We start from the raw sequence: 27,535 nt of genomic DNA, 5'->3' as shown, positions 1-27,535 counted from the left end.
TGCAGAACAGCTTTTTTATATGTTATACTATTTCCATAGGACAGATTCCCAGCCCTGTAATTACTGGATCAAAGAATGTGAAACTTCAAAACATTTGCTGCACTCCAGGAAACTCCCAATATACATTACTTCAGGAAATCCTAACTTGAAATATTATAGATCTGGGAGTGCTTTTTATAGGCACAAAAGGTCCATCCTTTAACCACTCTCTCTCTCTTCTTTAATATTTTTTTAAAGATTTTATTTATTTATTCATAAGACACAGAGAGAGGGGCAGAGGGAGAAGCAGGCTCCCCGCTGAGCAGGGAGGCCCCATGTGGGACTCGAACCCAGGACTCTGGGATCATGACCTGAGCGGAAGGCAGATGCTTGACCATCTGAGCCACCCAAGCACCCTTTTTAAAATATTTTATTTATTTATTTGACAGAGAGAGAGCACAAGCAGGGAGAACAGCAGGTGGGGGAGAGGGAGAAGCAGGCTCCCCGCTGAGCAGGGAGCCCCACTGGGGGCTTGATCCCAGGACCCTGAGATCATGACCCAAGCTGAAGGCACACGCTTAACCGGCTGAGCCAACCGGCTGAGCCATCCAGCGGGCTCCTCCCCCCCCATCCTTTAACCTCTCTTAACTGATATTTAATTCTACTACTTTGGAGCTCAATACCTTTCATACATATACCTTTGCATTAACCTCTGGTTTGATCAGCATTCATCCAGGTAAAATGTTGATCTCACTAATAAACACACCTTCACACAAATCAGAAAGGGTTTTCTAAAGAGAGCCGTTCAAATATAGAAGCTCCTCATTACTGGAGGCAGGTAAGCAAAGACTGGACAGTTACTTGGCAGAAAATTATAAATTCCTTCTTTCTTTCATTCCTCAGACCTTTAGGTTACAGCTTTTCCTTCTGCCACGTGCGAGGACCTGAAGACCCAGAGGTGAAACATTTTAGGGTGCTGCCATCCAGGCTAAATATCAAGAATTTGGCTAAATGATCAGGTCCTGGTGTCCGCTGAATTCTCTGTTGCTGGCTGGACCCTAATTTTAGGTTCTGGAAGGTGTGCCTGTGAACGTTGGGAAACCCAGGAAATGCAAACTAGCTTTTATGAGATTTCGATTAATTACGTTTCTTAGAACAATCTATCAAGCCTACCTGTGGGTGCTGGATACAGAGAGAAATTCTGGAAGAAGGACCATTCAGGGTCAGGGGAGGGAGAGGCAATTCCTGGTGGGGTAGGTTGAGCGAAAAAAAGCAGTATCTACTAGTTTTCTTCCAGTTTTGCTCAATTCGTGTACCCGCGACCCCACGGCATCAAGCCCCCAAACCCTACCTGCCAGAATTAGCGGGGGCAGGAGCTGGAGCAGGGTGGGCCATTTAGTATCCCGGAACCTCGTGCGCGGGGTCCCGGCAGCAGCGTGCTGCGGGAAGTGTTTGGGCTGTGCACCGCCCTGCGCCATGCCCTTCAACGGCGTTCTCGGAGGAGAAAGATCGCGGCGTGCGCCCAGGCAGTGGTCCTGGTGGTTTTCTTTGTAATTGGCGGTCCGAGGCCAGGCCTCAAGCGAGAACGGCGTCACCATGATGAGCGGAAGGCCGGGCCGGGTGCCCTTACAGTTCTTGCCGGATGAGGCCCGGAGCCTTCCCCCGCCCAAGCTGACCGACCCGCGGCTCGCCTACATCGGCTTCTTGGGCTACTGTTCCGGCCTGCTTGATAACGCGATCCGGCGGAGGCCGGTGGTGTCTGCGGGTGAGGGCTGCGCGGGCTGGGTCGGCTGGGAGGAGAGGGGGTCGCGGGGCTGCGGCCGGTTCCCCCATAGGCTGTCCAAGGTGCTTTCGTTTTTCCGGGCCTTTTCACCTAGCAGGCCCCGCCTAGCCTCCCTGGGGCATCTGCGTCCCGTGAGCTCTTCAGAACCCGGTAGGGCCAAAGTGTCATTTGGCACTTCAGGAAACTGAGGTCATTGAAACCCACGAACCCACAAGTGAGTCTGTGAAGGACCCGGGACCGGACTGCAGGCTCCTCTCTCGGTTCGCGCTGTGGTGTGTGCAAAAATGAGCGTATAATCTGTGCCATGCACTACTGACATTACGTGCATTGTAGTCTTTATCCTCAAAATCCTTTTTGGGGAATGACGAAACAGAGATTTAGAGGGGTTAACGCATCTTGCCCAAGGTCATATGGCTATGAAGTAGCAAGCCTGTTTTTAGACCTCACATACATATTCAAAGTCAGTGCTTCTCAAACTTAACTGTGCATACTAATAACCTGGGGATCTTGTTAAAATGTGGATTCTGATTCAGAAGGTCTGGGAAGAAGCCTGCTGTTAACAAACTCCCAGATACTGCTGGTCTGGGGACACCCCCCCCCCCCTGCTTTGAGTAGGAGAGGCTGAATCTCTGGGCTGTATTCATTCTAATCTATCTATCTATCCGTTCATTTATTATTTACTTATTTAAGAGAGAGAGCACGAGCGGGGAGGAGAGGGAGAAGCAGGCTCCCTGCTCAGCGGAGAGGCAGGGCTGGATCCCACAACCCCAGGATCATGACCTGAGCTGAAGGCAGCAGAGGTTTAACCGACTGAGCCACCCAGGTGCCCCTGGGCTGTATTTTCTAGTAGTGTGTCAGTGGTCTTCTGTCAGATAATAGCTGACATGGTAGCTGTGCTAAGGGCAATGGATTTCCAAAGGGAAAACAGGAGGGAAGCTTTGGAAGAGGTGTCTTTGAACTTAGCTTTGATTTATCAGGCAAATACTAGGAGAGAGCCTTCCAAGCCCATGGGAGGCTAGTGGAAGTAAATGGAGACAAGGGCCTCTGAGCCTAGAAGAGTTTCATGATTGAGTGTGCGGGGTAGGGTGATAAGGCTAAGGAGGAGATTTAGGTAGCTAATGGCAATTTATTCTCTGGGCAGACAGGAAACCTTTTTAGCTTTTGAGAGTTGTTGGGGGGTGGTGCAGAGTGGAGAGATGCAGTAATCAGGCATTGTGTTTTTTTGTTTGTTTTTTTTAAGTAGGCTCCATGCCCAGTGTGGGGCTTGAACTCACCTTGAGATCAAGAGTCGGATGCTCTACCGACTGGTCCAGCTGGGCACCCCCAGGCCTTGTGTTTTATTATTTATTTATTTATTTTTAGAGAGAGAGCAGCCTCCGAGATCATGACCTGAGCTGAAATCAAGTATCAGACACTTAACTGATTGAGCCACCCAGGTACCCCTGGGCCTTGTGTTTTGTTTTTTTTAAAGATTTTATTTATCCACTTGTCAGAGAGAGAGAGACCACACAAGCAGGGGGAGCAACAGGCAGAGGGAGAAGCAGGCTCCCCACTGAGCAAGGAGCCCAACGCAGGACTCGATCCCAGGACCCTGGGATCATGACCCCAGCCGAAAGCAGATGCTTAACCTACTGAGCCACCCAGGCGCCGCTGGGGGCCTTATGTTTTAAAAGGAAGGTCAACTTGGGGTGCCTGGGTGGCTGCTCAGATCATGATCTCAGGGTTGTGAGATTGAGCCCCACGCCCGGCTCCCTGCCCAGTGAGGAATCTGCTTGAGATTCTCTCTCCCTCTGTTGTGTCTCCCCCCCCATCCCGCTCTCGCACATGCGTGCTCTCTCTCTCTCTCAAATAAATAAATCTTAAAAAGGGGGGGGTCAACTTTGTCAATGCAAAGCACTGATTGGAGCCAAGGTGCTCAGTTAAGAAGAAAGCTAATACAGTGGTTCGGGCAACCAGGAATCACCTCACTTGTGCCTCTTTTTGCCACCTTCCAGCTCTATGTCATGCCTGAAGGCCAGCTCCCAGCTCACCAAATCTCAGCATTTCCAGTGCTCAAATAGTGTTGAAATCCCATCTCCCTTGGATATGACCCCTCTCCACAGAAAGGAGTGATCTGTGTCTATTTCTGTCTTTAGGAAGATGAGGTTTTCTTCCTTTTCATCACCACTCCACATTTCCCCAAGCCTGTCGTTTGTTGTAAGGAAAGAACTCCACTTTGGAACTAAATGGCCTTGCTCCACTGTCTCCTATCTGTGTCAGCTTGGGCAAGTTACTTGGTCAAGCCGTTCAGAGGCAAAAAGTATCTTCATCTCTAAAATGAGTAACTGGGGCACTTGGGTGGCACAGTTGGTTAAGCATCTGACTCTTGGTTTTGGCTCAGGTCGTGATATTGGGGTTGTGACCTCAGGGTTGTGAGATGGAGTGCCTTGTGGGGCGGAGTCTTCTCAAGACTCTCACCCTCTGCCCTCCATCTCCCCCACCCGTGCTCACTTGCTTGCTCTGTCTTGCTCTTGGTCTCTAAATAAATCTCTTTTTTTTTAATTAACATATAATGTATTTGTTTCAGGGGTATAGGTCTGTGATTTATCAGTCTTACAAAATTCAGTGCTCATCATAGCACATACCCTCCCCAATGTCCATCACCCAGCCACCCCATCCCTCCCACCCCCCTCCACTCCAGCAACCCTCAGTTTGTTTCCTGAGATTAAGAGTCTCTTATGGTTTGTCTCCCTCTCTGGTTTCATCTTGTTTTCATTTTTCCCTCCCTTCCCCCATGATCCTCTGCCTTATTTCTCAAATTCCTCATATCAGTGAGATATGATAACTGTCTTTCTCTGATTGACTTATTTCACTTAGCATAATACCTTCTAGTTCCATCCACGGCATTGCAAATGGCAAGATTTTGGGTTTTTTGATGGCTGCATAATATTCCATTGTATATATATACCACATCCTCTTTATCCGTTCATCTGTTGATGGACATCTGGGCTCTTTCCATAGTATGGCTATTGTGGACATAGCTGCTATAAACATTGAGGTGCATGTGCCCCTTCAGATCACTACATTTGTATCTTTGGGGTAAATACCCAGTAGTGCAATTGCTGGGTCGTAGGGTAGCTCTATTTTCAACTTTTTGAGGAACTTCCATACTGTTTTCAAGAGTGGCTGCATCAGCTTGCATTCCCACCAGCAGTGTAAGAGGGTTCCCCTTTCTCTGCATCCTCGCCAACATCTGTCATTTCCTGACTTGTTAATTTTAGCCATTCTGACTGGTGTGAGGTGGTATCTCATTAAGATTTTGATTTCTATTTCCCTGATGCCGAGTGATGTTGAGCACTCTTTCATGTGTCTGTTTGCCATCAAATAAATAAATCTTTAAAAAAAAAATGAGAATAATTAGTCTTTGCATATTTGTTGTGAGACTTAAGTGAGATTCTATAGATAAAATGCCTGGCACACAGAAGGTGCTGGACAAAGTTTCCATTTCTTAGCTGTTGTTACGCAAACAGTTTACAGTATGTTTGTTCAACATTTACTGAGCTCTTTTCTCTGTGCCAGGCAGTATTACATACCAGGTATATGGGGTGAAGAATACCATCCCTGACCTTGAAGAGCTCTTAGTCGAGTCAGAGAGACAAATAAACAGTCCATTATGGGTCTAAGTATGACAGAGAATGTATTTTCATAGAAGTAGGTGAGCGGTGAGCACTTTGGGAGCACAAAGGAGGTACAGGTTGAATCAAGACTGTTCCAGAGGAAGAGCATAGTAGTCAAGAGCACATGATTTTAGGTTTGACACCACCTCCATCCTACTAGCCATTTGATTCTGGGGAAGTTATTTATCTCCATGAGTGTTCGTTTCCTTCTCTATGAAATAGGGATGCTATCTCCCTCCGTGTGTTTGTGCGAACTGAATGAGATGATGTATAAAGCCCTTAATCTAGGGCTAGGGGCCGGAGTTCCTGAGTTCCCTGGGTGTCCCTAAGTTGCTGTGGAAAATTTAGGTTTTGGTATGGTATCTAAATGTAGTCCACAAAATTAAATATATTTATTGATTTCTAGGTTTTTTTTATTGATTTCTAGTTTAATATATCAGTAATTTATGGTGTTCTGCAAAGAGCACCATGGCTTCCAAGTTTAGAGTCACTTAATAAAGAAAGGGAAAATGATTGTGGAGGGGTTGTGGATGTGGTGGGAGGGAGACCACCATTGAGAGGTAGATAAGAGGTTAGGGAAAGGCGGACAAGGTAAGAGGCCACACCATGCCTTTAGGGCTGGGACACTGACATCATCATCTGAAACATTCAGGAAGTCTTCTGTGAGGGATATGGGTAAGCACAGAGAGTCTGGGTCTTTGTGTAGTCCAGTGGCACACAGTAGAACCCAGCACACTTTGGTTTGCTGTATTGCAGGTGGCCCATTAGGGGAACCAATGGCTGTTAGGGATAAAGGAGAATGCAAAAGAGTCTGGGCCCTGTCCAGTCCCAGATCATAGTAATATTTTGCATTTTTATTGTTTTACACATTTTTCCAAAATATTTTTACACGTATTTTTTTTTGGTTTACATAACACTGCTGTAAGAATGATATGATAGGTATTCTTTGTTTAAAGGTAGTAAATTGACTTGCCCAAGGCCATTTATCCATTTATTAAAATTTATTAAGTGCTATCTGTGTTCTGGTACACAAAGATGAATTAAGCATTGGCTTTGCGTGGTAGTAGATGGAAATAATTTCTATAGCAGTTTACATATTAATTGAGAAGCATTCATTCTGTTAACCCCATTAAGGAAGGTTCTGGGAAGACTTCTTTTTTTTTTTTTTAATTTTATTTATTTATTTGAGAGAGAGAAAGAGAGAGAGAGAGCACATGAGAGGGGGGAGGGTCAGAGGGAGAAGCAGACTCCCTGCTGAGCAGGGAGCCCAATGTGGGACTCAATCCCGGGACTCCAGGATCATGACGTGAGCCGAAGGCAGTCGCTCAACCAACTGAGCCACCCAGGCGCCCTCTGGGAAGACTTCTTAGCAGAGGTGATGTCTGAATTGAATCTTGAGGAGGTCTCTGGGCAGAGACATAACTGGTGGGTGGCATAAAAAAGCATGAAGGAGTCTAATTTGCATGAGGAATTAAAAGTAGTTCAGCATTGCTGGAGCACAATGTGCGTATCGGGGTAGTGTCAGATGAAGATGAAGAGTCAGTTCATGAAGGGCCTGGGAGGTCATTATCTAACATCTTGGTCTCCTATTGGGTATCGTTGAAGAACAAGGGGCTGACAAGCTAGGTTTGTATTTTAGTAAAAATTCCTCTAGTGACAGGGTAAAGGCTGGGATAAGTGAAATGGAAAATGAGATGGAAGAGAGAGCAGTTAGTGTGAGTGAGAGATGAGTTCCCTGAAGTGAGGCAAGGAAATATTTATAAGGACTTGACAGGACTCAGTGACTGGATGGGGGGGATGAGGGTAAAAAAAAAAAGGATGATTACTGTATTTATTTCCCAGGACTTGACTTCCTGTGTGAATGGTCTTATCATTCTCTGAATTAAGAAGAGGTATGAATAGGAAGAAAGGAAGTTCATTTGGGGGGTATTCAGGGGAACATACATGTCAAACATTTGGATATATCTGTTATTCAGCATGGGTGTCTAAGTTGAACACACTTGCAGGTCACCGGTATATGGACAGAAGATAAAACTATAGGAATAAATGAGTTCTTCAAAGGAATACGTGTGGGATAAGAAGAGGGCTGGGGAAAGAATGCTGGGGCATAGCTAGAAAATCAAACTTGTCCGCTCCTTCTGGGCCTCCCCGCTCCTCCTGGGCCTCATGATCCCTTTAGCTAGCAGTCCTGCCCCTGTCACCGGTCAGAGCTCCTCTGGAATCTGCAAGGGAGAAGACACCTGGAATGAGCTTCCGTGTGGTCGGAGCCTGCCTTCTGCTTGGGCCCCATGCGTCAGGCTGGTGTGCACTTAATCTGCCTCTGCCCCCCTCCCCCCAAGAGCACATCTGAATACAGCCCCCTGAGGAGGGGCCTGTCCTGGCTCCAGGGGCCCACATGCCACTGTGCTCCAAACCCCCACCCCATCTCTGCCTGGGCCTCCCTTGTCGGGGACTTGGGTTCCCAGCCCCAGGGCTGAGCCCCCAGACAGCGCCATGCGAGACCCTTGGCCTGCCCCACCACCCAGACCAGAGTGCCTGGATGCCCCCCACTCCCACTCGACATGGTTCGCACACACTGGTCTCTGGGCCATTCAGGGGATGCCCTTTGTGGACATGCAGAATTTCTATGAATATAGTTTTTTGTAAACATTTTGTAACAATTTGGGTTTCATAGGAACTGTGTTACTTGCCAGTCATTCTAGGCTGATGTAAATAACTTTCCAAACAAATCTGATTATTTTCCTTTTTAAGACACTATGATATATCAAAGTGCACAGTTTGCTGTATGAAGTAATATGGTTTTAAATGTTAAATAAATGTTTCTAGGGAAAAAAAAAATCAAACTTGTAGTTAGCCTTTTTAAAAAGATGCTTCTCTGTATAAAGTTCAGACCTTTGGATCTCCCCTTCAGAATTTAAATTTTGGCTTTCCCTAGATCACATGACTTGATCCTCCCCAGTCTCATTATTATAGGATGATTTTTTTAAATATAGTTTTTGAATAGGTAATTCATACACATGGTACAAAGTTTAGAAGTTAAAAAGAGAATTGATTTTTTGTAGAGTAGCTGGCTGCTTTGGTAACCAATAAATATGCCAGTATAAATTGGTATATGGAGACAAACCAAATTGCTTTTCAAGCATAGTAAAGGACTTCATCTCTGTCACATCACATCCTGAACAGGTCCTGGAATACAAGTTAGTTTAGGTTTTCAGGATTTTGTAGTAATCCAACTTTTCTCCTGAGGAAATTTATAAAACCTGAATTTAAAAAAATCTTGGGTTCCATTAATAGTTATGTTTGTAGATTTAATGTTGCCTTTCATAATTGCCAGATTTCTTTAGGAAGATATATCAAGGTCAAGGCTGTTTTTTCAAAAGAGCTATGTAGAAGAGCCTTTTTTTTTTTTAAAGAATGATAGAAGAAATAACAATAAATTGTATGTCTGAACTGCAGAACTGATTTTAAATATACATTGACTGATTTTTGCTTTCTTTGGGATTTGTCATTTGAATTTTAGGTTTGCATCGCCAGCTCCTATATGTTACTTCCTTTGTCTTTATTGGATATTATCTTTTAAAACGCCAAGACTATATGTATGCTGTGAAGGACCATGATATGTTTGCTTATGTAAAATCACATCCAGAGGATTTTCCTGAAAAAGGTATTTCAAGTTAACTGTAGCGAACCTCTTTCTTTTAATTTTTTAAAATTTTAATTTATTTATTTTAAGATTTTATTTATTTATTTGTCAGCACACAAGCGGGGGGAGCAGCAGCAGAGGGAGAAGAGGGAGAAGCGGGCTTCCTGCCACGCAGGGAGCCCGATGCGGGACTCGATCCCAGGACCCTGGGACCATGACCTGAGCCGAAGGCAGACGCTTAACGACTGAGCCACCCAGGCGCCCCTTTTTTTTTTTTTTTAAGTGTTTATGTATTTATTTGAGAGAGAATGAGAGAGCGAGCACAAGGGTGGAGAGGGAGAAAGGGAGAGGGAGAAGGAGAGAAGCAGATTCCCCGCTGAGCACAGGGCCCAATGTGGGGCTCAATCCCAGGACCCTGAGATCACGACCTGAGCTGAAATCAGGAGTCAGGCTTAACTGACTGAGCCACCGAGGCGCTCCTCATTAATCTTACAGCTGCCTGTGGCTTCAGGTACCTTCAATATTCTGGGGCTCCCTATCTTTGCCTATCAACTAGAATTCTCTTGAATTTGTATATCCAGTTTCTGGCCGAGTACCTCTGTGTCCATCAGGCAGCAAACAGAATTTATGTACCCTCTCCCTGTGCAGACTTCCTGTTCTGTGTTCTGCTCCGGAGAGTGGCACTAGTGTCCACCTCGTTCCCCCAGCCAGAAGCCCGGGAAGCATCTTCCAGTCTTTCTTTGAATTCTCATTCGTCTTCAAGTCTTGCTGTTCTACTTCCTAAGTATTTTTCAATTCTAAACCTCCATCCCTCTCCCACTGCCACTCCCCCGGTCCATGCCCTGATAATCTCTTGCTTTTGCACCAGCCTTCATTTCACCTCTGCCTTCAACCTTACTGAAGATCAGGTCTCTGGATAAATGTGGATATGCCTAAAAGGGATTGCTTACAGTAGCTGCCCATGGCCTTTAGGATAAAATCCAGACTCTGAGGAGGGCTTATTTCCCCAGGCTGAGCTAATTGTCTGCTAGAAGGACTTTGCCCATGCCTTTTATCCAGCACGTGACATGCACGTGTCTGTTCCCTCACTAGACTATAAATTCATCTTTGTTTCCCCAGCCTCCAGTACAGAGCCTCTGCTAGTAAGCAATAAATAATAGCTGACCTGATCTACACAGAACCCTGCATTTGGGGCGCCTGGGTGGCTCAGTCGATAAGCGTCTGCCTTGGGCTCAGGTCATGAACCCAGAGTCCTGGAATCGAGCCCCACGTCGGGTTCCCTCCTAAGTGGGGAGCCTGCTTCTCCCTCTCCTCCCTGTTCATGCTCTCTCTTGCTATCTCTGTCGCTGTCTCTCTCAAATAAATAAAATTTTAAAAAAGTAAAAGATTTAAAAAAAAAAAAACCTGCCTTATGAAACGCTGTGTCCTGAACTTGCTGTGTATCACTTTGCACACCCTGTACCTTCTTTCTTTTTTTTTTTTTAAGATTTTATTTATTTGTTTGACAGAGAGAGAGACACAGCAAAGAGGGAACACAAGCATGGGGAGCGGGAGAGGGAGAAGCAGGCTTCCCGCTGAGCGAGGAGCCTGATATGCGGGGCTCTATCCCAGGACTCTGGGATCATGACCTGAGCCAAAGGCAGACGCTTAACGACTGAGCCACCCAGGCGCCCCCACCCTGTACCTTCTTGATCCTCCTCTTGTTCCATCTTTACCTGTCCACTGAGCGAATTCCAGATTGAGAGTCATACCATCTTAAAGAAGCCCTGGCCCAGCGACAAACAGGAATTTCCTCAGCACACTCTACTTACTGCTCTTCAACTATAAATTTGATTGTACTATAACTCTTTTATTGTTTGTATTTTACATATATACACATAATATAAATGTGCACATATGTGAGTGAGTGAATGAATGAATGAATGCAGAAAATTTTTGAACTTGTAAATATATAGATTTTAAATAGATTTTCCTATTCATATAAATGTGTAATATTAAGCATTTAAGTTTCATTATACGGAATGATGGTCTCTAAGGTCCTGTTTAGCTCTAAAATTTTATTATTTAATAGCCTTCAGTCACATGTGATGTTTATGGTGGATCAAGAAAGTACAGCTTTTTTTTTTTTTTTTTTACCAACAAAGAGTTCAAAGACTAGAGTACAAAGCCATGAATACTGGATGTATCAGAGACGGGGAATACTCAAAACTGCTGGGTGTTAGAGTTGGAATCTTGGGAATATTGATTCCTAAGAGTGAGACCCAGTGGCGGAGCAGTCCTCAGTCCCCGGCCTCCGGCTTCTAGCCTCCTCTGTACACTGGCTCCCTCTGTCGGCACGAGCTCGAGTTGCTTCACAGCCTCATTCAGTCTCTGAGCGGCAGATGAGTGGCAGGTGTGCCAGCAGCCTCCTGCACTGACAGCAGGGATCTGGGGCTTGACCACCTTGACTCCCAGCCCTCCCAGCTGACCTGTGCCCCTCCCTGTTCATTCCTTCCTTTACCCCTTCAGCCAGGACCCCCGGCAGCACTTTGCCCCTCCAAGCAGCCATCTGGATGGATGTCAGCACAGATTCTTTCAAAGTTATCCTTCATCCGGTGAAACGGAATGTCTCAGTGGTTGCCAAACTATGGTTGAGGACAAGAACATAAGGAAATTCTTAGGAGTTTATGTCTATAAAAATATTAAGTGTTAATTTTTCTGTAGGAAATATGATTTCTGAAACATAATTTAAAAATAAATTTTTTGTGATCTTTCCCTTTATAGAAAAGAAAACTTACAGTGAATTTCTTGAAGAATTCCATCCAGTGCGTTGAAGTCTCCAAAATGCCTACTTTGGTTTCACAGATAGCAGTTATTTCTGAATTTTGTGGAACATGTTTCCATGATATCTGAAGTTTATGTTAATCTGTATGTTAACACCTTATGATTAAAATGGTCATCATGAACACTCTGACTTCATTTTTGTCATAAGAAAAATAATTCATCAGAGAATGATCAGTTTCCATTCACCCAATTTTAAGAAGACATCTGACAGATTTAAAGTGGGGAGTTTAGCTCCGAGTTGGCAAGCAATAGCCTGTGAGCCAAATCTTGTCTGTTGCCAGTAGGTTTTATTGGAACACAGCCATGCTTATCTGTTTACATGTCAATGGCTGCTTCCATGCTACAAGGGTAGAGTTGAGTGGTTGTGACAGAGACCTTATGGCCTGCAAAGCTGGAAATACTTAATATATGGTTCATTACAGAAAAGGTTTGCCTGTTCTGGTTCTAGTAGAAAGCAAAACAAAGCAAGCCAGATTATGGAGGGTTTTCTGAATCGTGCAGAATAATCTGTACTTGATCCTGTAGGTGGTGGGAAGTCACTAAAGGGTTTTAGTGGAATGACATGGTCAGGTTTGTATTTTTGAGCTCTGCAACAATCAGTATAGAGGGTGGTTTAGAAGGAGAAGGCTCAGGACCAGGAAAACAGAAGACTGATACTGCAGAGGGGACTTTGCTTGTACTGGATCATCCTGGAGAAAGTGGGCTCAGCAGCTAACACTGTCTACAGCTACACTTGGTGCCATTAAAAGGAAAAACCCCCACCTACCTGCAATAAACTTACTCTTGATGACTTTTTGAGTCCAAATGTTTGTCCAAAAAGTTTCCAAGCTCAGATTTTATTTTATTTTTTTTATTTATTTATTTATTTCCAAGCTCAGATTTTATAATCAGGTTAGTTTTGGGAGATCTGTAAGATTATTTCTGTGCATGATTTCAAATTAAAATGAATATAAGCCACTGGTTTCTGGGCAAAATCAGGTGAGTTCCATGTCTATTCAAATCATGCCTGAGAAATTAGAAGCTAAGAAAGATAAATACAAGTTTTTATTTTTTTATTTTATTTTTTCATTGCTACTCCAACAAATATAAATGAACTATATTGTTCATTCATGCTTGGCAGGTATAAGAGTGTGAACCATTCATCCCAAGGGACTTTGCTATCCCTTTGTTCTGGAGGGTAAAAAGTAAGGGCTAGACCAAATACAAGGTGAGGGTAGGAGAAAAAATTGTTTAATTTCCGTAACAATCTTGTGAGGTCAGTAATACTATCCCATTTTAGAGATGAGGAATTTTAGGCTCCAATGGGTTAAATAACGTCCAGGATCACGTGGTGAATGACTTCGGGGAGAAAGGATGTGAGTTTCATTGGGTCAGATGCGGAAAACCCACGTGCTGCCATACCATGGCAGATAACATCTAGCTCCTTATGAGCCACTGGCCACCACCCCAGCTGGAGAGAGGCATGAGGGGAGTCGTGAATAGCAACAAGCATCCTAAAGGTGACCTGGTGCCAAGTCCACAAACTGGCTCTCCAAGGGAGGCAGGGAAGCATCCCAGAGAACCAAGTCGCCTCTGCTTCCAGCTGCAGGTCCAGGCCATTCCGGTTTGCCTCAGAGCTAGTGAGCTGTTCCATGTCCTCACCACACAGTCTGCCTTCTGTCACTTAAAGGGATCTGCGGAGAGCAGAAATTTAAAAAAACAAGTCAGTGAAGTGGGAGGAGGGGTTTACTGACAGGGAAACAGCAATGCGGAAAGCTGAAATACGTTGTCCAGGGGCGCACAGAGGTCAGTGGTAGAACCGGCACAAGAGCCCAAGTTTTTTTAACTTCTGCTATACCAGATCGCCTCCATGAAAACCAGGTCCCGGTGTGCTGACACACGACGCGGAACTGCTGCCCTTGTCTCTGAAGGAGTTGGGCTGGTCAAGGAGTGCGCTTTTGTTCTCTTTCTCCTTTCTTCCTTTTTTTTTTGCAAAAGTTGACACCAAGTTGGATTTTTTTTTTTTTTTAAGATTTTATTTATTTGTCAGAGAGAGCACAAGCAGGGAGAGCGGCAGGCAGAGGGAGAAGCAGGCTCCCCACTGATCAAGGAGCCCGATGCCAGGATCCCGGGATCATGACTTGAGCTGAAGGCAGATGCTTAACTGACTGAGCCACCCAGGCATCCCACCAAGTTGGATTTTTGTTCTAGTTCCTTTGTTTTAAACATTTATTTGTTTGTTTATTTGAGAGAGAGCCAACAGAAAGAGCACGAGCAGGGGGGAAGAGCAGAGGCAGAGGGAGAAGCAGGCTCTCCGCTGAGCAGGGAGTCCAGATGTGGGGCTCGCTCCCAAGACCCTGGGATCATGACCCTAACTGAAGGCAGACACTTAACTGACTGAGCCACCCAGGCACCCCTGTTTGTTTTTTAACTGAAGTATAGTTGACCCACAGAGAGGGGGATTTCTCTCTACTCTGTCATCCCCAATCCCCACCTGCAGCCAGGCTGCAGAATCCTAAGGTGCTAAGGCAGTCCACTACCATAGAGAAACTGGATTCGAGTTATCCCAGGGCTCATTCACATGTTGGCTCTGCCGTTCCCTGAGTAACCTTGGACTCCTTTCACTTCTCAGGCCCCCAGTTTTTTCATCTGTAAAAGGGAATGATGGTTCCATTAGAAAATTGACATGCAAGTGATTTTAAAACTATAAAACCATTCAAATGCCAGTAGTTATTTTTACCATTACTGTTACTCTTCAGTGAAGAAACGGAAACCCAGAGAAGTGAACTGGTGAAACCAAGGCCTTAGTGGTGGAGTCAGAACTTGAACCCGGGCTATTGACCAAGCATTCACATACTTACTAGTAAATGCACAAATGTGCAAGCACACACATGTGCACACAGGTATGCATTCACGGGCCACCTTTCCTACTATCACCCTGCAGTTCATGGCCATTACTTACCAAGCCTGGGTCAAGACAGTAAGACAGGCCTGGCCTTGAGCCCTCCCAGGTCATGGCCCTAATACCCGGAAGTGAGGGTGCCTGTCTGAGACCCAGGTTCTCCCGCTCCCACTGGGTTGGTTGCATCTCCCCTGGAATGTCCCTCAGTGGACTCTGACCCACACCAACGCCACCATTACCTTCCCTAGAGTCCGAGGCCTACATGGCCTGTCCCAATATCTCCTGGTATTTCCTTGTCATCTCCTCAGCTTTCAGGGTAAGGTGGGTTAGGATGTGATGAAGGCTGGAAAAGTGCAGATGGAACTGAGCTTCCAGGTCCAGCTGCCCCAACACCCTCTCCTCCTTGTCCTCCTCTGTCTCTGCAGCTTCATGCTCAGCCTCGTGGGCTCTGACACCTGCCACCTTGGACCACCAGTCCTCTCGGGGCAGCAGCCCATAGTCCACATCCACGCGGATGGCCTTGAGCATGGTGAAGCAGTTATAGAGATCGAGGGCCCCATCCTGAGCCTGCTGCCCCTGCCCATTCAGCTGCATGTCCCGCAGGAAGCTGGGGAGCATCACCACCTGCTCCATGTTGCGCACCACGGCCGAGTAGCGATCCATGATGGTCAGCAGGCAGTTCTTGGGGTAGTGCTTGGTTTGCACCTGCATGGTGGCTGCTGCTTGCCTGCTAAGCCCAGCACACTGTCCCAGCACTATTTCGACACTATTTTTATGTCTGGATGTGACAGCAGTTTGACAGCATGCCAAAGCCCAGCCAGTGGGGCCACACAACCCTTCTTTAGGCCAATCCCAGGGCTTGGGCACCCATGTCTATATCAGGTGATCCAGCTGCCCGAAGACAGACCCACCAGCTCCCTGTCATTTCAGCACTCCGAGACTGCCTCTGCAAGAGCCCGCCCCCTCCTTCCTCAGCTTGACCTGCCAGTTAGAGGGAAGCGTTTCCCTGAATTCTTTCAGGTTCTCTGAGACCGGGCTGCCTCATCACTGCCAGCCTCCTCACACACGGTGCAATTTTTCAACCCAGGGTTCCCTGGCTTTGAAATGAACTGGGGAGGAGGGTCTTGACATGAAACAGCTTAGTGTGGGACAAAGAGCACTGACATGGGAGCCAGAATCCTGCCACTTCCCAGCTGTGTTTTCTGGTTGTTTGCTGGCTGACACTTATTGAACACCTAACTTCACATCAAGCTCTACACTGGGTTAGAGTGACTTGCCTGTGGCCCCATTAGACCTGGGATGCCAGCCCAGCCCCACCTCTCTCCCACCTCCAGTCAGTACTCTAGACTGATGTACGAGGCTGCCTAAGTTACACAAGTTAACTGGATCCATTTCCTTAGCTGTGAATTTGAGGTGTTGAGAGGATCAAAGCAGATAAAGCCCATGAAAATGCTTTCTAAACCACAAAGCACGGTTCCCGGCTGATCCTAGATGAATGCAGGTCTCTCTCCACTTTAACCTGTAATTCCACAAGTTACAGTGTTTCTTCACCACTGACCTAGTCCTTTGATCTGCAGTCCTGGAAGACAACAATCCTTTGCACAGCCACATTGTCACAGTTCACACACTGCATTGGCTATATTTATTTACGGCGTAACAAGGAAAATTGAGGCCCAAAGAGAGGCTCCCAGTTGTGCAACAAATGTCAGAGTCAAGTTCTGGTTCAGGCACCTGCTCACAGCACCTGGGTGGAAAGATCTGCTACGTACCTTCTGCCCCAGCTGTGGGGAGAGAGGAGGAGGAGAGCACAGGGAGGGGATCTTCTCTCACCTAAGCCACCCTCACCCCCACCCCAGGGTGGGAGCCGCCTCTGCACCCTCCTGACTAACCATCGTCCGCTTGTCCACTCCCTCCCATGCCTATGGCCAGAGCTCTAAGAAAGTTCATCTTTATGTTGAACTGAATTCTACCTCCCTTTAGCTCCTCCCTAGTCTGAGCTCCTGTCTACTGGTGATCCTGTCTGAGCCTCGGCTTCCTCCTCTGGTGTAATCACAATGACACTGATTGAGGGCCTACTTTTCGAAACAAAAGTGCTTAAAACAGAATTCAATCCTCCCAACAATGACAAGTGTGGTAGGAGTTCCCCATTTACCCAGGAGGAAATTGAGGCCTACGGAGGTAAAGTAATCTGCCTAAGAATACACGTTGTTAGTTCTTAGGCAAGGAGGAGTTGGGATGAGTAGTAATCCTACTGACAGGTCATTGTGCAGATTACCCTTGATGTTATCAGATATCTGGCATATTGCAAGACCTCAGTAAAGGTGCACTGCCTTCTGGCACTTCTGTCTTCACTCTGCTCTCCCAAGCCCTCTTTTATTCCTCCATTCCAGGACCTGCTACACACATTTCAGTTCATTTTGTACCTGTCCCAGGGCCCAGAGCAGCAAATGCTCCATAGATACGAGCTGAGTAATGACCATTAGATTCACTTCTCCATACATTCTAGGGTCTTTGGTCATAATGTCCAGTCGCCTTGAAAAACAGAGTCCCTGGGGCACCTGGGTGGCTCAGTTGGTTGGGCGGCTGCCTTCGGCTCAGGTCATGATCCCAGGGTCCTGGGATCGAGCCCCGCATCGGGCTCCCTGCTCTGCAGGAAGCCTGCTTCTCCCTCTCCCACTCCCCCTGCTTGTGTTCCTCTCTCGCTGTGTCTCTCTCTGTCAAATAAATAAATAAAATCTTTAAAAAAGAAAAGAAAAGAAAAGAAAAACAGAGTCCCTGGCTCAACAGGAGGCAGTAGTGAGGACTCTGGCAGGCGAGGGAGCCCAAGCGGCTGCAGCCACACCTGGCCCCCCAGGACTGGCGTGCAAACGCAGGTGCTAACGGGAGCCTCTTTTCCAGAATCACTCCTCAGGGAAGGAAGGACGTGCCATGCTCCTGTCCCGAACGTCTGCATCGTCCAGGTTGCTCTCCCAGTACTTTACTGGAAGCAAAACTCTTAGCAAGACACACGACCCCAGGATTACCTCCACCAGTCAGCGGGATGAAGCTTTTGCATAAAATTGTTTCCTAAACTATGAGTAGAAAAGAGCAAGTTTTCGAAATTAATAAAGTGAAACAATTTAATTTTTACAGTTTACTTAAGTAAAGATTTGATTGATTCATTTCCAGCTCTAAAACATTTTTTGCTTGTTTTTGACCTTTATTGGGGAAAACATTCTTTTTTTTAAAGATTTTATCTATTTTTTTAGAGAGAGAGAGAGAGCGAGCAGGGTGGGGGGAGGAGCAGATGGAGAGAGACAAGCAGACTCTGCACTGAGCGCAGAGCCCAACAGGGGGCTCCGCTCGGGGCTCGATCCCATGACCCTGAGATCCTGACCTGAGCCGAAATCAAGAGTCAGAAGCTGAACCAATTGAGCCACGCAGGCATCCCAGGAAAAATATTCTTTAAAAAAAAAAAAAGATTCTATTTATTTGAGAGAGAGAGAGCACGAGCAGGGGGAGATGCAGGCAGAGGGAGAGGGAGAAGCAGGCTCCCCACTGAGCAGAGAGCCCGACGTGGGGCTCAATCCTGGGACTCCAGGATCATGACCTGAGCCGAAGGCAGTTGCTTAACCAACTGAGCCACCCAGGTGCCCAGGAAAAATATTCTTAAAATGTTTTCTCCTCAGGAAAGTGGGGCTTCCTTTGTATTCAGACATCCAGGATGACTGAGCAGTGGGTACAGCCAAAGACCACGAGGCTGGACCCTGTGGTTTGGGTTTGGGGCTGCCGCCAGGCCCTCTTACAAGTAGACTCCCTGGGCTCCGGTGTCCATGGCTGTAAAGGGAAGGGTTGGGAGCTCTCTGAAGGGAAGGTCCTGTCAGCCCTGTTGTATAACTCCTTCTGAATCCATGTCCAGGTCTCTGAGGGCATGACCCTGCCTTTTGAACCCAGCCCCCAGTCTCTGGCTCAGGACTGGAAAGCGTGATGTGGACAGGGCTGGGAGAGCTGATCCTGGCATGGTGGGCAGGCCAGAAGCGCCCTGCAAGTGGCAGCTTATTCATCTTTGACCCAGTGGCCCGGGGCCAACCGAGGCCTCCCTGGGCCTCCTCCACCCCATCTGTTCAACAAGGGGGCTGATCTTTGTGAGGGCCCCTCAAGCTCAGACTTTGGGGGCCTCCACCTGAGCACACGGTCGCCGTGCCTTCTGTGTCATTCTGCCTCTGCATTCATGTCCTAACCCCATCTCGGGCCAGTCCATTCCCAGATGGATTCTACGAGTGAGTGTGACGGACGTGAGTGAGTGAGTGGATGGGTGGGTGTTAGTGAAAACTGGAGAAAATGAGCAAATTGGTAATTGGGAGAACAAAGGAGCCATGTGAGTGAACAAGTGCAGAGCATACAGGAGTCCTGGGGAAGAGGGAGAGGATGGGGGCCGGCGTTGTCCGGCCAGCAGGCTACAAACGGAGACTGCCTTCAGGTCTACCTGGCAGATGGAAGGCCCCGGATGAAATGTTGCTGAATTAGTGGTTGCCCAGCTCTCAGATTCGTGGACAGAGAGACGGGATCTGAGGGGATAGGCCGAACTCAGAGAAGTTCTAGGAGTGGGTAGGGGAATGGAGGAAGGCAGGAAAGAAGGAACATGGGGTCTTTACTTTCAGGGGGTGTGGTGGGGCAGGATAGGTGGCTCTGCTTCAGCAAGGTCCACTGGACTCAGAGGTCCTTGCTCTCCAGACGCTACATCCCAGAGTTGGGAGATGATCTGGTCCAGCTGGGCCACTGCTAGTAAGGAAGTCCTGGCCACCGGGGAGTGGGAGAGGTAGCAGAAGCTAGACTAGACCTCAAGCATTACTGGGTTTCCCCAGGCTTCCCCCTCTCCCCCTCCCTTGCTTCCCTGCTCTTAGGTGGGGAAACTGAGGTTGAGCGAGGCACTTCCTGGAATGACCTCCACAAAGCTGCCGGTGGCCTCACCCTCAGGGGATCTGAATTCCCCAAGTTGGATAAACTGATCCGGGCCCCAGATGCACTGGGGTCAAGGCCCCCAAGGGTCAGGTCAGGAACACCATGTGAATGTTGTACAAAGGGTAAGATGACCAAGTAGTGCTCAGGAACTGCCAGGGTCCAGGCAACCCTGGCTGGGCCTGGGTCCAGGCAGCCAGAGAATGAACTCAGACTGAGGTTGCGACAAGTTTCCTAATTTTAAAAATGACTTTTATACATATGCACCATCTGCTATCTGCGGGCCTCAGACTGTTTTTCTTCACACTGTTACTTCAGTCCTGACCTATTGAGAAACACAAGGGGGCAAGAGTCAAGAGCTGTTCTACCCCCAGATACTGAACCCCTTTGATGCGTTCCTACTCCCCACTATGCCACAGGGAGGCAGGAGGAAATAGGGCATCTTGGTCCCTGCCCTCCAGAACTTGGCCCCTTTGTCACCCAGGGGACCTCATATATTGAGGGCTTCCTGTGTCTGCACTGTGCTGGGCCTGGAGATAGAACAAGGCATGAAGCAGACAAGGCACCTCACTCAGGCAGTTTGTATCTAGTAGGGAGAAAGCCACAGTGAACATATGCACAGATAAATATGATACTATCCCACTGTGACATGTACTAGAAACAAAGTAAAATAAAATAAAATAAAAAAGCTAGAGCCTTGCTACTTACTACAGGTGTGGTTTGCAGATCAGCAGCATCTAATCACCAGAGAGCTCGTCAGGAATGCAGATTCTCAGGGCCTGCCCAGGACCTACTGAATCGGAAACTGCATTTCTTTCTTTCTTTTTTTTTTTTTTTAAAGATTTTATTTATTCATTTGCTAGAGAGAGAGAGCCAGAGACAGCACAAGCAGGGGGGGCGGCAGGCAGAGGGAGAAGCAGGCTTCCCACGGAGCAAGGAGCCCGATGCTGGGAGTCGATCCCAGGACCCTGGGATCATGACCTGAGCAGAAGGCAGATGCTTAACCAACGGAGCCACCCAGGCGCCCCTGGAAACTGCATTTCAACAAGATGCCCAGGGCATGTCTGTGGCCAGGGAGTCAAGCATTCACTCCAAACATAGTTATTACCCCAGGGGAGAAGAAATACCTGTGCTGAGGCCTGAATGCTCTCAGTTTCTGGAGGATCTATCTCCCAGGGAGAGGGAACAACCAGTACTACTGATCATAAAATATTCTCCTTAAAGACTCAACTACCTCCCTGGGTAACCTTAAACAAGTCACTCTACCTCTCTGGGCCTCAGTTTACCAACTGCAAAATTGAGGAGTTGGACTAAGTAGAGACTCTTTCAAGCTAAAAACAAAAAACAAAACCAAAAAAAACCCCCCAAACCCCACTGTCTCCTGAATGGAGGATTTTGAGGCATCAAGAGTCCATTGACCAGCTAAGAGAGAGCTATTTGAGGGAGCGGCAGGGTCCCTTCTCTGGAGTCCTCAGGTCACCCTAAGAGGCCCGGGCCTTTTCTGTTACTTGAGAATACAGGCATCTCTGCAGTTCGGGGAATCCACCGCAAACTGTTTGCTGACCAGAGGAGACCCAGGAGACTGGCAGGTCTTTCCATCCAGCCTCCACTCCCAACTTCCTCCCTGTCACTCCCCTCCCTCAGTTCTGGGAAGGCCCAGTCCTTCCTCCCACGGATGCAACTAGGTTGGGGTCAGCCTAAGGGCTTCTGGGCTCGCTGAGTGAGAGGCAGAGGCAGAAGGGCTCCCTTGCGGATGGGTCAAAGGTTGGGTGTATTATAGGGATTATGCAACCCTACTTCTACTTTATTGACAAAAAAACTGAGGCTCCAATTTATACTTCTTTTCTTTTCTTTTTTTTAAAGATTTTATTTCTTCATTTGAGAGAGAGAGAGCACAAGCAGGGGGAGAGGCAGAGGGAAAGGGAGAAGCAGACTCCCTGCTGAGTGGGGAGCCTAACGTGGGGCTCGATCCTGGGACCCTGAGATCACGACCTGAGCTGAAGGCAGATGCTTAACCGACTGAGCCACCCAGGCGCCCCTCCAATTTATATTTCTAATCGTGTTTTATTCACTCCCCTGGAAGGACTTCACTGCTATATGTATCACTTACAATAGGGCTATGATATTTAAAAATTCTGTGACCAGGGGCGCACCTGGGTAATCCAGGATAATCTTATCTCAAGGTCCACTGATTAGCAATCTTAATTCCATCTGTACCCTTCATTCCCCTTTGCCATGCAATCTAACATAATCACAGATGCCAGGATTAGGACATTGCGCCTACCACACTCCTCAACCCTTTCCATTTTATTTTAACCTACCATGCTAGTTCTTGAAATGAAACTTTGTACAGAAGCCCAATGAATAAAATAGGTTGAGAAGTAACTGATTTGGCTGAAGTAGGATGAGAGGGACTACAGCTGCATCTTCTTGACCATCTTCCAGCTTCCTGAAGGGATAACAACTTTGTGGAGTTAGCAAGTCAGACAAAGACGAGAACAATCTTAAAGGCAGGGTGGTGAGGGGGGGAACATTTCTCCCTCTCTCTGTACATATATTCATATATACATATTCACTATATACACAGTACATGCACTATATACTATATATATACTATACTATACTATACTATAGTATATTTGAAAGTATACATATATAGCATATATTCTATACAGTATATATAGAAGAAAGGCTATATCTATTAAAATTTTTCTGATTTCCTGCATCTATATTTATGAATACATACATAAACAGTAAATAAAAATTTACATGGGAATGAAAACATGAATTTAAGGAGCTACGGGGTGATGGTGAAAGGGTACTTTATATTTATTAGGTCTTATTTCTCAAGCTGAGTAATGGGTACATGAATATTTTCATATTCATTCTCAATATATTTGAATATATTAAGTTCTTTAAAAAAAAAAAAAAAAAAGGAAAAGTGGGAAATGTTTTCCAGGCAGAGGTACCAACTTGAGCAAAAAGCCCAGACACACAAAAGAGCAAAAATACTGATGACTCCTCAATATGCCCGCACCCTCCTGAACTCCGCAGTAACTTCCAAAGCCTTGCTTCCCCTCTTCCTACCTCACCTCCTTTTGCCCGGGCTCACCCCCGCCCCTGACGTTTCCGACCAGATCGGCTCCCTCCCCTATCATATAGGCGGCCCCGGTCCTGGCTGCAAGAGTACACCCTTCGTCCGCCCGCTTCGCGCACCAAGGGGTGCCCCGCCGCAGAGACTGCGGGCTCGGGGAAGGCTGGGCGGGGCGCCGGCCTCTGCGGTTCCCGCCAGCAGGGGGCGCTGCGGGGCCGGCGAGGACCTCAGCTCCGCAGCCTGGAGCGACGGGGATCCTGAACCCCAGCCAGCGAGCCGGGACTCGTCGCCAGCGGAAACACACGAGTTTCCAGGCGGTAATTGTCCGCCTCGTTTTAATAGAAAAGGGTTGGCCGATAGGGGAGAGAGTGGGAGGAAAATCTTATCATCGTTCCAGGACCCCCACTCACAAGATAGGCGTCTTTAATGTTTTGTAGCTATTTATTAAAGGGGCTTGACTCAGCAGGTGAAAGCACAAAGGCGATTTCTTTTTTCCCTACCATTGCCCTTTCGAACGGATTCTGTGGACTCATGCTTCACTGTTCCCGGATGAAATCTCGGCAGGTCCCCTAGCTTTTCTGAGTTTCCCGTTTCTTGATGGGTGATTACTTAAGTGCAGGCCTGCGTTACAGCAAACCTCGGGCTGGGACACCTGCGGGCTGGGGAGGAGGCTGGGCGGCCTGGCGCTGCCGCTGCTGCTCCCGCCCCTCCCCCGGGCAACTTCTGGTTGGCCGGGGCGGCGGGGGAGGAGAAGTCACAGCCTCGGAGGTCACTTGGGCGTGGCAGGGTCCTTATGCGGACACCTTCTCTTAGGGGCACTTTGATGGGCTCCTTGGAGACGCAGCGCACTGTCCAGTGCAGTACCCCTAAAGAAGGAGGTGCCTCCTCCTGCGGGCTGCTTACAACCCCTCTGCTTCAGCATTCCTCCTTACACCTCCAGCCTCTTTCTGCTGGGGTTCCCTCACCCCTAAATGGAAGCCCTCTTCTGCGGGGTCCTTTTCCAGAAGGCCTACATTCTGCTCCTTTCTGTGGGGTCTGCACGTGCTGCACAGGAAACAGCCCCTTGCCAGGAGCCCCTCCATTTGCCAGCTGCCACCAGATTCCAGACCCCAGAACCTCCCTTGCCAAGACTCCCAAAATAGTTCTCCTGAAGCCTCTCCTGGTTTGAGGCGAGGGGAGGACAGCTTCTTCCAGTCCCTGGTGAAGAGTGGGTTGGAGGCCAGGCAGAGCTGAGTGCTCCGACAACTCTCCAAGCAGTGTCCTCCCGCGTTCCTGGGGGATTTAGCTTACTCCCTGTGGCCAGGAGTAGGTGAGGCGGCGGTCTTCGCGCTGCCCTCCCTCCTTCGGGGTACTGCACAGGTGGTCCAGCCTCTCTGTTCAGGGTCAGCAACTCTCCCAATGTTTCAGCCTTTGGGGCCTCAGCTGAAATTCTGAGGTGACTGGGAAAGACTTTGTTTACACCTTACAAGTTTCCAGACTTTGCCAGAGACCAGGGTCTCTAACCTCAGCCCAGAAAAGACCTCATCAGAGGATCTACCCAAAACACAAATTCGGGTCAATCGATTGTCACCCCGCCACCCACCCCGCGCAGAAAACCTTTACTCTCCCGCTGCTCCTCTCAAGGCATGCTGCATTTCAGCTCCTGGGCGTCACAGACACTTCCCTAACCTCATGCTTTCTCTCTAACCTTTGTCTTTCCTTTCCCCAGAAGAGTTCTAGCTCCGCTTCTCCACTTAGCTGACTCCTTGTGGTTTTTGAAGGCCAGAGCCAAAATGTTGCCTCCTCCAGGAAGACTTCCCTGATGGTGCCCCCTCCACCGTGTTTCTGCAGATCTTGTCACAAATGGTGTTTTGTTGGAATCATCTCAATCTCACTCGATCCTGAGCTCTTTGAGGACAAGGATGGTATTTGTTTTGTTGAGTGTGTTTACATTTTTTTTTAAGATTTTATTTATTTGACAGAGAGAATACCAGCCGCGCGAGCGGCAGGCAGAGGGAGAAGCAGGCTCCCCGCCGAGCAGGGAGCCCAAAGCGGGACTCGATCCCAGGACCCCGGGATCACGACCTGAGCAGAAGGCAGCCACTTAACCGACTGAGCCACCCAGGTGCCCCCATTTTTTGTATGAAAAATACCCCCCAAATCCAAAATTACCCATAATCCCACCACTTCTTTTTTTTCTTTTTTAAAGATTTTATTGATTTATTTGACAGATAGATAGAGGGCACAAGAAGGCAGAGAGGCAGGCAGAGGGAGAGGGAGAAGCAGGCTCCCCGCTGAGCAGGGAGTCCAACAAGGGGCTCGATCCCAGGACGCTGGGATCATGACCTAAATCCAAGGCAGCTGCTTAACCGCCTGAGCCATCCAGGCACCCCTCTTTTTGATATCATAGAAAGGACAAAGAGTCTCCCTTTTCCTGCCTGTCCTGTCAATCCTGACCTCCAGTGACAACCACTTTTAAGAGGGTGGTGTGATTCCTTATTGTCTTTTCCTGGCATGCACGTGCACGCACACACACACACACACACATACACAGAATTTAATAATTCTTACTATACTTCTTGGTCCACAATTTCCATTTTCACTGAACAATCTATCTTGGGTATCTTTCCATGTTAGTGCATGTGATTCTACCTTATTCTCTTTTCTTTTTATTGTGTATATATATTTATATATATAAAACATAAAATTTGCCATTTCGACCATGTTTAAGTATACAATTTAGTAACATTAATTACATTCACAGTATTGTGCAACCATTGCCAACCTCCAAAATTTTTCAACACCCCAAACAGGACCTCTGTACCCCTTAAGCAATAACTCCTTAATCCCTACCCCACAAACCCTGGTAACCTCTAATCACCTTTCTGTCTCTATGAATGCTGCATTCTTTTCTAATTATTATTCCACAGTAGGAGACATCATCATTTATTTAACCATTCTCTACTAATGGACATTGTATTCAAGGTGTTCTCAATTTTTTGATAATACAAACAATACTGCAAAAAAAAAAAATCCCCGTGCATAATACATGTGGGAATATTTTGTTAGAAGAAAGTCCCAGGAGTTGGCTACTAGAACAGAAGGTGTGTGCATCTAGAAGTCTAACAGATACTGGGGCACCTGGGTGGCTCAGTCAGTTGGGCCGCTGCCTTCGGCTCAGGTCATGATACCAGGGTCCTGGGATCGAGCCCCACATCGGGCTCCCTGCTCAGCGGGGAGCCTGCTTCTCCCTCTCCCTCTGCCTGCCTCCCTGCCTATTTGTTCTCTCTCTCTCTCTGTCAAATAAATAAATAAAATCTTAAAAAAAAAAAAAAAAAGAAGTCTAACAGATACTTGCCAGCCTTTACATCAAAATTATCTTTGGTGTGAAGGTTCCTGATTCCCATCCCCAGATATTCTGGTTTAATAAAGATGAATTAGGGCACAGCAACCTGAATTGTTATAAATATCCTACCTGACGATTGTGATGTGAGGCCACACAATGACAAACACGGTTGTGGGGCCTGAATCTGCTGCATTCCTGGGTCCCCAGCATCCAGCCCTGGACCTGCCCACAGAGAGGGGGTGTCCTCCCAGGGGCAACATCATAAACTCCAGTGCCCCTCCCCACCCCCTTGGCATGGCTGCCACCATGCCAAGGCTGTCCTTGTGAGTCATCACGCACAGCATGCTGGCCCCCAGGATGACAAAGCCTCTAAGGGCAGCTTGACTGATGGACGGTGATTCTCCCAACCTGGAAGCCCTGAGTCATGCTGGTTTACGAGGCACCTCCCCATTCTGAGATCAGTTAGCTTTGCCCTTTGTAGGAGGCAAACTCACTGCTCCTTCAGATCAAGGCCTATCAGGGAAAAGGCTGCCTTATCTCCCGGGGGAAATTATGACTCACACGGCAGGAGTGGTGGGTGGAGGACAGAGAGCCACTGAGGGGAAGGAGAAAAGAGACAAGAGAGACGAGGCTGAGTTCCAGGAGGAAGATGCAAAGGTGAGGGAAAAGAGTAGAGCCGCAGAGGAAGCAGAGAGAAAAGAGGCAGAGAGAAAGAAGCCCCAAGTCAAAGGGGAGACAGAGTGGAGACGTGGAGGGAGAAGGAGAAAACAAAAGGAAGGAGAGACAGAAAAGGAAGAGAAAGGGAGGAGAAGGAGGAGGCAGGAGAAAGAAAAGAGAACATGGAGCAGGAGGTGGAGGCGGGGTGAATGGCTTCGCTGGTGTGTCTGACCAGTACAGAAAAAAATCAATGCTCCCGATCCCAGGAAGCCACGGGCGGTGGAGGTGACCTGGCTGAGTGTCAGGCCCTGCCTGCAAAGCAGCTCCTGTGTTCAGCTCTTGTAGCCCGCTGCGGGGTCTGCGGGGTCGACTCTGACCTTGGGGCAAAAACATATTCTGAGGCAACCACACCGCGTGCGCCTGGATGGTGGGCACAGCCTTCCTCGTCATTTGGCAATGAGGAGTAAGATCCTCAAAAAAGTGCATATTCCTTGCACAGTGCCTTACATGTAAAGGATGCTTCTTGCAGTGCTATTTATAGTAAAGGAGAAAAAAGAAAGAAGGAAGAAAGGAAATGTGGCCTGATAGATTTATGATACATACATACAGCACAAACCGTGTGGTCGTTACAGAAGGGGTTCTGCAGAGCCCTTAATGCTATGGGGGATAGCCTCACGATCCTAGATGGAAAAAAAAAGGCATTCATGTTCAAACCAATCTTTAAAATGGTATGCTTCAAATCTTATTAGTGGATGT

At 47.6% G+C, this 27,535-nt stretch overlaps 2 protein-coding genes across 3 annotated transcripts; one reads left to right on the top strand and one right to left on the bottom strand.

Moving 5' to 3' along the window:
• Positions 1 to 1,368: 1,368 nt before the first annotated feature.
• Positions 1,369 to 12,006, top strand: NDUFC2 (NADH:ubiquinone oxidoreductase subunit C2). Of its 2 annotated transcripts, none has more exons than XM_021704743.1 (3): positions 1,369 to 1,744; positions 8,939 to 9,082; positions 11,825 to 12,006. In XM_021704743.1, exons 1-3 carry the CDS (start codon positions 1,576 to 1,578, stop codon positions 11,872 to 11,874), a joined length of 363 nt encoding a protein of 120 aa, XP_021560418.1. In that variant the 5' UTR covers positions 1,369 to 1,575; the 3' UTR covers positions 11,875 to 12,006. The 2 variants fall into 2 exon arrangements, with proteins under 2 accessions (XP_021560418.1, XP_044775667.1); XM_044919732.1 differs by having other exon boundaries at positions 1,383 to 1,744; positions 9,008 to 9,082.
• Positions 12,007 to 12,756: 750 nt separating this feature from the next.
• Positions 12,757 to 15,542, bottom strand: LOC110593430 (thyroid hormone responsive). The gene is made up of 2 exons (XM_021704697.2): positions 15,005 to 15,542; positions 12,757 to 13,557 (listed from the first exon to the last, which is right to left on the bottom strand). The coding sequence occupies exon 1, from the start codon at positions 15,474 to 15,476 to the stop codon at positions 15,024 to 15,026; it is 453 nt and encodes a 150-aa protein (XP_021560372.1). The 5' UTR covers positions 15,477 to 15,542; the 3' UTR covers positions 12,757 to 13,557; positions 15,005 to 15,023.
• Between the last annotated feature and the right edge of the window lie 11,993 nt (positions 15,543 to 27,535).

The sequence above is a fragment of the Neomonachus schauinslandi genome, chromosome 11 (assembly GCF_002201575.2).
Source record: "Neomonachus schauinslandi chromosome 11, ASM220157v2, whole genome shotgun sequence".
NCBI lineage: Eukaryota > Metazoa > Chordata > Mammalia > Carnivora > Phocidae > Neomonachus > Neomonachus schauinslandi.
Note: the sequence above shows the minus strand (reverse complement) of the source record. Positions and strands in the feature narration are given on the sequence as shown.